The sequence below is a fragment of the Palaemon carinicauda genome, unplaced genomic scaffold, assembly GCF_036898095.1.
Source record: "Palaemon carinicauda isolate YSFRI2023 unplaced genomic scaffold, ASM3689809v2 scaffold151, whole genome shotgun sequence".
In the NCBI taxonomy this organism is placed as follows: Eukaryota; Metazoa; Arthropoda; class Malacostraca; order Decapoda; family Palaemonidae; genus Palaemon; species Palaemon carinicauda.
In genome coordinates, this window is record NW_027169048.1 from 15,576 (window position 1) to 25,253 (window position 9,678).

Here is a 9,678-nt window from a genome sequence, read left to right on the forward strand (position 1 = left end):
GCAGCGATTCAAACAGAGACACGGCCAGGATAAATACTTATTATAACCTGCATGGCTAGCAGAGCCGTGTACCTTGACTTCTGTCCCTCTTTGGAAGCAGAAGAATTCGTGTTGGCACTTAAGACGGTTTAGTGCCACCCATGGTGCCCCACAGCTCATCATGTCCGATAACCATCAAACCTTCAAGGCTGCCAGCCACCTCCTGCAGGGACTCTATGAAGAAGATGAAGTCCAGCAGTTCCTGAGGAAAACTGGCATAATGTGGCGGTTTCAGACGCCCCGTGCACCTTGGAAAGGTGGGTTCTTCGAGCGTTTGATAGGAGTAACGAAACGGACCCTCCAGATAGCCCTCGGAAAGAAGTACCTGCCGGACGCCCACGTGCTAACCCTCGTGAAAGAAGCAGAAGCAGTGGTGAATAATCGACCGCTTATGTACAGCGGTGACGAGCGCGAGGATGAAGTCCTCACCCCCTCCCATTTGATAAGAGGACACCAAGTCCACCTCATGGCACCAATCTTACCGGACGACCACCTCAACGCAACCTTCACCTCTCGGAAGCTACGTGATCGTTACATAAGACTGACAGATTCATTGAAGGCCTTCCGAGAACGATGGAGAAGGGAATACTTGAGTGCCTTGAGAGCCCGGCATGACTGTCGGTCCGGGAAACCCTCCAAGCTGCACCCTGGAGACATCGTGCTAGTTAAACAAGAGAATAAAAAAAGAGCTACGTGGCCTCTTGGACGTGTCGTGGAGACGTATCCTGACGACGACGGAGTCGTGCGTTCGGCCAAAGTGTTGTTCGAGGGTGTCGAGTCACTGCGAGCTGTCAGCCACCTGGTTCCCCTAGAAATAGCCCCCTCTGAGGATGATGATGGAGGAGAAGACGACGACGGCGATGACGGAGAAGAGGGTGCGTACAGTTTGACAGCAGGAATGCCAGGGATCATGGAGACCTCTGGGGTTAACCAGGAAATGGCACCGGCTACGCCAACTCAACAACCAGCCACAGGAACGGTCGACAACGACGATGAAGGTGAGAACTATGCAGTTAGTGAGAGAAGTGAAAATGAAACAGAATCAAAGCAGACGGACGCACAAGGACGTTCCGCACGCCCATTGAGAAGGGCTGCCGCGAAGCAGCGAGAACTGATGGACAGTCTGCCGAGAAGTGACGATATATAAGGCGTAGCTGCAAACAGTGAGTGAAAATGGAGAGTCTCCTATCTGGTAGGTAGGGAGGGTGGAGAAACAGATTGTAAGGTGTGCATGAATCTACGGAAGTTGGAAGTGCGTATGATGTGGAGAACAGGGACGGGATGGTCTCTCGTACTTACAGACCGAGCGTTGTACAGAACCAGGCCCCTCCCTCTTGTACTCCATCAAGTAATAGCCTGTATGTAGCAGCGCTATAAAAGTATTTCGATTAATGTGATTAAAGGCAAAATGCCTTGTGATCGAATCTGTTTATGTATCGATTAATGTGAGTAAAGGCAGATTGACTTATGTATTGTGTGAATACATTTCAATTGCTATTTTCTGATTTGTCTTACGCCCATTGCCTAATAGCCTTTACATTTGAATTGTTATGTATACATATCCATTGCTATTTTTTACTATTTTCTGATTTGTCATACACCCATTGCCTAATAGCCTTTACATTTGAATTGTTATGTATGCATTTCTATTGATAATTTTTTATTTGTCTTAGGCCCATTGCCTACTTGCTTTGCCATTTGAATTGTCTGTATTATGTATGAGTACATTTCTACTGCTGTTTTCATACACGAATGAAAAGCTGATTTGTCTTGGGCCCATTGCCTAATTGCCTTTCCGTTTGACTCCTTATATGTATTATTCACGTGTACATTTCTATTGCTAATTTTGCAACTTTATGATTGTCTTAGGCCCATTGCCTAATTTGAGCTGTTGTATAGGTACATTTGGATTATTTTTGTGTACACCTGTAAGAGTTAATTGCCCCGGGGTAACATTGCTGTATGTTGTACATTGTGTATACAGTACTCTGTTCGAGTCGTTGCGGAGCGCTACGCAGCGAGCCTAACAGAGTCTTGGAGTAGTTACTCCACCCACCCCCGAGTCCAGCCTTGGCCAATTGACCGACGTTTCATCGCTCCTTTATTTTGGGGTGTGAAGGATGTCGGGAATTTTCAAACTGATCACTCGAAAATCCCGCCATTTAACTCCACCAACGTTACGTCAAATTGGAGGGAAGGTTGGTTGAACTCGTGGGCGTTGAGTCAAACGACTATGGTTTGATACGAGACTGTTTTAGAACCTAGAGAGCAACCGCCTGGTAGGGAAGGAGCGGAGGTTAAAGAAATTGAGCATTTGTAATTTATGATTCAGGAATTTAATGTCATTTTATTGTACCATGACGAAAATATCCTATGTATAAATTTAGATTCAGAGAAACGCGGGAAACAAAGTTTCCGTCAGGGCTGCGGAGCTCAGCTCGGTCTCTTTTGTCCAAGGTCCTCAGCTGAAGTAAGTCCTATTAATTGTACTCTCTCCCCCCCTTTATTGTACCCAGGTCGGTTTCCCTATAGGTTTTACAAGTGTTTTGTAAGATTTGTATCCATGTATATTTAGTTGATCCTTGTGATTGGGGATCAGTGCTATCCTTTAAATTACGTGAAAAAGCCTTGGTATGCCGTTTACCGAGGCAACTTGTCGAAATATTCATTAATTTTACTTAATTTGATTCCGGTGTGGACTTGTTTTTTTGGCAACGCATGAGGTTATTTAGTCACGTGTTTCTTTAGTATGTTGAGTAAATGTTTTGATTATGTATTTCCCTCTCATTAAATAATTATTTTGTAATAAAATTGTTAAAGTGTAGCTGTATTTTGTTGATTCCTGGAAGGTTTTGGGAGTCTTACCTCTTCAAGGTCTTGCTATCGGCCCTTAACATCGGGCCAAGGACGTTATCATCTGTCCAAGTGAAAATCACGACAAAAGGGGTTAATGGATTTTCCGACCCACGCCTTTATGCCAGGGATGGAGTTCCTCTCAATTACAATGGAAATCTGAAGTTGGCACAGAGAATGGCTGATTTTTAGTTTAAGTAAAGGCCTAAAATCAAAGTTAGTTTAGCTGCTCTAGTGTCAAGTACAGTATGTACTTTCTTTTTGTCCTCTCTGGACTCATCTGGTTTTTGTAATGTCAGGATGTTTTGTATACTGTTGTTATTCCTTATAAGGAAAGGAGCAGTATCGGTCCTTATTTCTATACTTGTATTAATTTAACCTTAGGTTAAGTTAGTAGCCTTTTCATTTAAATGGCCTGTTGATTAGCCTAGTTTTGCTGTTAGCATAATATGCTGTTCTTTTCATTAGGAAGTAACTGATGATAACTTGTTTTGCATTGACTTGATAAAAGTTTAGATTTTTCTTTGGGTAATTTAGTATTGGTTGATAGCATTGTTCAAGATGAATGAGGCTGAAATGAAAAAGTTAATTAAAAAGAGGGCCTATGTTAAGGGTTTAATAACTCTTGATGTTAGGAAGATTGACTCTTTAAAGGACAATCAAATTAATGGTCACTTGTTGCAAGAATTCATTCACAAAATTGATGCTAATTTAGTAATAGTTGAGAATTTTGATGCAAGTATTTGTGAAATTGCTGCTGAAGATGAACTAGTTAGTATTATGCAAGCAGCAAGAGATTATCATTATGAAGTACAGAAAACTCTGTCTGAATATAGAGTAAAATTTGATAATTTGTTTGGAGGTAAGAATACTCCTCAAAATAGTTCTAGTAAAATTGTAAAGTTGCCTCTCCCTCCTATCCAAATTCAGAAGTTTGAAAACAATGCAGCTAATCCATTTGCCTATTTTAACTTTAAGAAGGCTTTTAATAATGCTTTGGCTGGTATGCCTAACCTAACTAGTGCTCAAAAGTTTATTTATTTAAAGGGTTATTTGTTAGGTGAAGCTTTAAGTGTAGTAGAAAACATTACAGTAGATGATGAGGGTTTTGATTTGGCTTTCAAGCAATTAGATCTTAATTTTCTGGATGAAGAAGACATAATTGATCAAGTAATGGGTGAAGTTTTGAACATTTCTGAAGTAAAATCCCTTAGTGAAGTAGAATCTTTAGTTAGATCTTTGAATAATAAATTCATTGACTTGAAGGGACTTGGTATAGATCTGATTGAAGTCTATTCGGCTGCTCTATTGCTAATTAGAAAAATTGTAAATAGGAAACTTCCTAGAAATTTTTTGACAGACTCTCAAGAACTACAGGATCTTCTTATCCTAATTTTAACCAGTTGTTAAATAATTATCAGAGTATTATTGCACACCTCAGTTTAGGTCATAATGAAAATTCTGGTGCAAAACCTAAAGTTAAATATGAAGGTAAAGACCGTAATTTCCAACAATCAAAGTACAGTAATAAATCTACTGCTAGTAATGACTAATAATTAAGGTTCAATTTACCAGTAAACCTTTATCTTCTGGTAGATATAGATTTTGTAAAGAAACAGGTCATAACTCTTCTAAATGTACTAGGTTTGATACTTTGCAATCTAGGAAGAGGAGAGCTGAAGAACTAACTTATGCATTAAATGCCTGAGTGATAGGCATGGGGCCTCAGAATGTCCGGGAAATAAATCATTGTTACCTTATAAATGTTTTTCTTGCAATAGATCTGAACATCATGGAGCAATGTGTCCTCATGCTATTAAGGATCTTGGTAAAAAGGTATTAAGTTGTCAATCATTGTCTGAAATATTTGTCCCCTTTATTACCCTCAAAGTTGGTAGGGGTAGGAACTCTTTTAAATGTTGTTTTCTATTAGACACTGGAGCCCAGTTCGCCAGTCTCGTTGCAACATCCGTTGCGATCGGACGTGTGTGAGCGCCAGTGCGCCGAAAGTTGCTTCCGCCAAGGACTGAGTGCTCCCCTATCGAGTGTAACTTTCAAATAATAAAATCTACGGGTTTTCATACCCTTTTCTGCATCCATAGATCGCTATGGATCAAAATGTAGACCCTCCCTCGCCTCCAACGTACAGTTTAACTGACATGAGGGCTTTGGAGGGTACTGAAGCTTCTCAATTCGTCGACGATATCCCTTCTTCCCCCTCAAAAGGTAACAACAAGGAAACTGAACAGGACATGGATACGGATCTCTCTTCTGATAATGATGGCTCTGATGTTGACGATCTCCCCTCTCACTCCCAACGCAAGAGAGGGGCTCCCTCCTCTCCTACTCCCAACCAACAGGTCGCTAAGAAGGCAAATCAACAGGCAACAAGTGATCCTGAAAGCACAAAACTAGTTATGTCTTCTGAAAACGAAGAGGATAGCTCTATTTCAAATTCAAAATCTCCTAGGCCTAAGGAAATTTGTGATACTAGGCATATGCAAGTAGAAGATACTGACTCTGACGATCCCAACCGCCCTTGGATAGAGAAAAAAAGAAAAGGTAAGAAGTCGACTGTACAAGCACCTGTACCCTCAACTTCACATGCACCTTCCACTGTTAAAGTTAATGACAACACCAAATTCCCTAAGTTTAAAATAACTAATCACCATCAATATAATGCTTATGATAGAGTAATTAACATAGAAAAAACACATCCAGGTATCAATATATCAGTTAAACCAAATCTCGAGGGTGACATGATATTGTCACCTAAGGATTTGACTGCTTTCAACACCTTTAAAACTTTGCCAGATCTTATAGAGCTTGATCCCTCCAAGCTTAAAAGAATATACAGTGAACCCTCGCTACTTCGCGGTTCGACAATCGCGGATTCACCACTTCGCGGGGTTTTCCCATAACCCATATATATATACATATCGCGGATTTTCCGGAAAATTCGAAAATACCGCGAAATCTGAAGACAACCAAATACGATATTTTGTTACCTGTAATTCCATTAATACTGTAATTAGTAATATCTGCTCTTACTGATTGTTCATTGCATTACATATGATATATAATTCAGCACAGAAAGAAATAAAACACGAAAAGAGAATGTGATCATACGATAATTCAGTACGTAGTAAAATTAAATCGAACATGAAACGCAAATCAGATGCAGTCATACCATATTAGAATGGTGTGTACTGTAATGGATGTGCTTCTTTTCCATGAATCTTTTGTATGTATACGTACGTAGTACAGTACTGCATCCAATAATATTCTTTGTTGCAAAAATCACATTTCGAATACTGTAAGCGTACGAGAGAGAGAGAGAGAGAGAGAGAGAGAGAGAGAGAGAGAGAGAGAGAGAGAGAGAGAGAGAGAGAGAGAGAGAGAGAGAGAGGCGTAAAATAGCGTACGTAAATTTTTATTATTATTGTTATTATTATTATTATTGTTATTATTATTATTATTGTTGTTGTTGTTAATAAAATTATTATTGTTATTATTATTAATCATTATTATTATTATTATTACTGTACAGTATTATCATTATTTATTATTATTACGGTATTGTACTTAATCTACGTACGTTCAGTATGCGCGGGGGCATCTTCTATGAGTAACCAACGCGCCATAGTACTGTAAGACGGGTTGTGATTGGTTCAAGCGCTGATAGATGACGAATCAAAACTCAAGTTTTGTTATCTAGCCTGTGATTGGTGTTTTGCCCGCATCTTCTACCCGCAGCATCAAAGTTCTCGCGGGGCTGCATCGTTCACTTTCTCTTTCCGCGTATTGCTGAGTAGACGTTCTTAACTTTGTGAAGTTTAATCTGTGCTGTGTGCGACTGTTTTAAGTTGAACTTTTTGTTGAACTTTCTGTTACAATGCCTCCCAAGCGTTCTGCTTCTAGTAAGGCTGGTAGTGAGCCTAAACGCCACCGAAGGATGATGACGATAGCTGAGAAGGTTACGCTTCTCGACATGTTAAAAGATGGTAGAAGTTACGCGGCCGCCGGCCGCCATTTTGGCATCAACGAATCCACCGTTCGCTACATCAAGAAGGACGAGGCGAACATTAGAAAGACTGCTGCAATCACCTTTAGCAGATCAGCGAAGCGAGTCGTTACAACGCGTAATAAAACGATCGTACGCATGGAAGGTGCTTTAGCTGTGTGGATTGCCGACTGCCGGAAGAAGAACATAGCGTTGGATACGAACACCATCCAAACAAAGGCTTTGAGCTTATATGAGAATTTTGCTGCAAAGGAACCTAAAGACGACGACGGCAACCATGCTGAAGATGATGATGCAGATGATCCTCAACCAGGGACATCCACTGATTCCCAGCCTCAGAAACGTTTTTCCGCAAGCAAAGGATGGTTCGCGAAGTTTCAGAAACGCTTCGCCCTGAAAAGCGTTTCCCTGCATGGGGAGTCTGCTTCCGCTGACACTGCCGCTGCTGAAACTTACGTGAACCAGACTTTCAAGAACATTATCGCTGAAGGTGGATACAAGCCGGAACAAGTCTTGAATATGGATGAAACCGGCTTGTTTTGGAAGAGAATGCCGTCGCGAACTTTCCTGTTCAAAGAGGAAGCCAAAGCCTCTGGCTTTAAGGCATTCAAGGATCGCGTTACCCTCGTGATGTGTGGCAATGCTGCTGGATTTTTGTTAAAGCCGGGGCTTGGCTTATTTATAAGTCGAAAAATCCTCGCGCTTTGAAAAATAAAAATAAGAATCTCCTTCCCGTGTACTGGATGCATAATCAAAAAGCATGGATTACGAAGATGCTGACCTCCAACTGGTTCCACCAGTGTTTCATCCCGCAAGTCCATGAATATCTCTTAGAGAAGGGCTTGCCATTCAAGATCCTTCTCCTTATGGATAACGCTGGTGGACACGCAACTGACCTGTCGCGTGAGGGCGTTCAGGTTGAGTTCCTGCCACCCAACACCACGTCATTAATTCAACCAATGGACCAGGGGGTTATCAGGGCGTTCAAGGCCCTCTACACGAAGAATACCTTGGCGGACCTCGTTGCGTGTGTGGATGCTGCCCAAGATGACGAGGATGAAGACTTCAACTTGAAGGCGTACTGGCGGCAGTACACCATAGCCACGTGCCTGCAGAATATTCAAAAGGCACTTCAAGAGATGAAACCTGCAACCGTAAATGCGAGCTGGAAGAAGCTGTGGCCCGATATTGTTTACGACGACAAAGGATTTACTCCGTCGGAAATCCAACACTCTGCAATACGGAAATCTGTGCAGTTGGCTGCCATAATTGGGGGTGACGGGTTTGGCGACATGACGACTGAAGACGTCAACGAGTTGTTGGACTGCCATTCCCAGCCCCTAACTGACGCAGACCTCGAAGACCTGACGAGATCGGCAAGTGAGGAAGAGAGTGAGGGTACCCAGGAAGAGACCCAAGAAAATGTCGAAGAAACGGGCTTAACATTAGAACGGCTTGCCAAGTTCTGCAACCATATGAAGGAGGCGAAAGAAATGTTACAAGAGTGGGACGAGGATATGGTTCGCTCGATGCAATTCTCAAATAAGGTCGATGACATCACGACTCCCTACAGGATGCTCTTGGATCGAAAAAAGAAGCAGCGGCAACAACTTCCGATCACAATGTTTTTCCAGCCTCGCAAAAAAGAGCCAGTTCCTCCTGCTAGTACGCCTTCGGAAGAAATTGAAGAAGTTGAAGAGGTGTCCCAGGAAAAGACACCTCCGTCTGAAGAGACGTAAAATACTATCATTGACTGCACAGTAAAACACATCATCAGCTTCATCATCATCATTTCTACTGTGCAGCAAATTCATCGCCATCGTCATTCAAGTTTTTCTTGAACTTCTTTCGTGGTGAGTACAGTAACAATCTTTATTTTTTACTTTAACCTGTTTTATAGTTTAGTAATGTACGTACTGTATGCATTAAGTTAAAGGGAAGGTTTTAAAAGTCTACATGTTGTAACCTATCATATTTTTTTTTGTTTAAAATTTACATTTACGTACGTAAAACAATCTCTCTCTCTCTCTCTCTCTCTCTCTCTCTCTCTCTCTCTCTCTCTCTCTCTCTCTCTCTCTCTCTCTCTCTCTCTCTCTCTCTCAAATTGTTTTCCTGCTTTGCTACGTACAAGCACTGTATAATTTATATTTGTAAGGTAACATATTTTGTAAATGCTTTTACTGTAAATACTGTATGTACTGTATCATTATTTATCACTATCATCATGCGCGTTAAATGCCTTGTTTGTTCTGAGCGTGGTTGTTTACTGAGCGTACACGCCGTCGTTTCAGGCGGCGTCATAAAGAAAAAGATTTCATTTGGAAGTCCTAAGAAAAATACGTAAACTAAAACATTGGTAATAAAAAAATCAACATACAGTACTGTATAATCAATATAATCGATGCAAAAACTAACCTATACGTACATATATGTGTACACTAAATGAGTTTGTTTCTTCATTATGATCAGAGATGAACGTAAACAAAACATTGGTTGCCATTTTTTATCGTGCTTTTTAGGTGTTTAGGAAACACATGATATAAAATCGCCTTTAATATTTGTGCCTGTTTTAGTTTAGGGTGCTGTAGTACATGCATTAAGTGTTCTGTACATTAAAGGGTGGTTTGTTAACAGTACTACGTACAAGGGAAGGTTTTAAAAGTCCGAATATACATGTTAAATAAATAGGTAAATATGCTGTCACTACTTCGCGGATTTTCACCTATCGCGCCCGGAACCTATCTACCGCGATAAACGAGGGT

General features: G+C 41.1%; 1 protein-coding gene across 1 annotated transcript; it reads left to right on the top strand.

Annotated features, from left to right (window-relative positions):
* Positions 1-5,000: 5,000 nt before the first annotated feature.
* LOC137635636 (uncharacterized) lies at positions 5,001-5,813 on the top strand. Its single transcript, XM_068368099.1, has one exon. It carries the CDS (start codon positions 5,001-5,003, stop codon positions 5,811-5,813), a length of 813 nt encoding a protein of 270 aa, XP_068224200.1.
* The last annotated feature ends 3,865 nt before the right edge of the window (positions 5,814-9,678 follow it).

Coding starts and splice junctions, on each gene's coding strand:
- LOC137635636 (XM_068368099.1), top strand. CDS start 5,001: ATGGATCAAAATGTAGACCCTCCCTCGCCTCCAACGTACAGTTTAACT.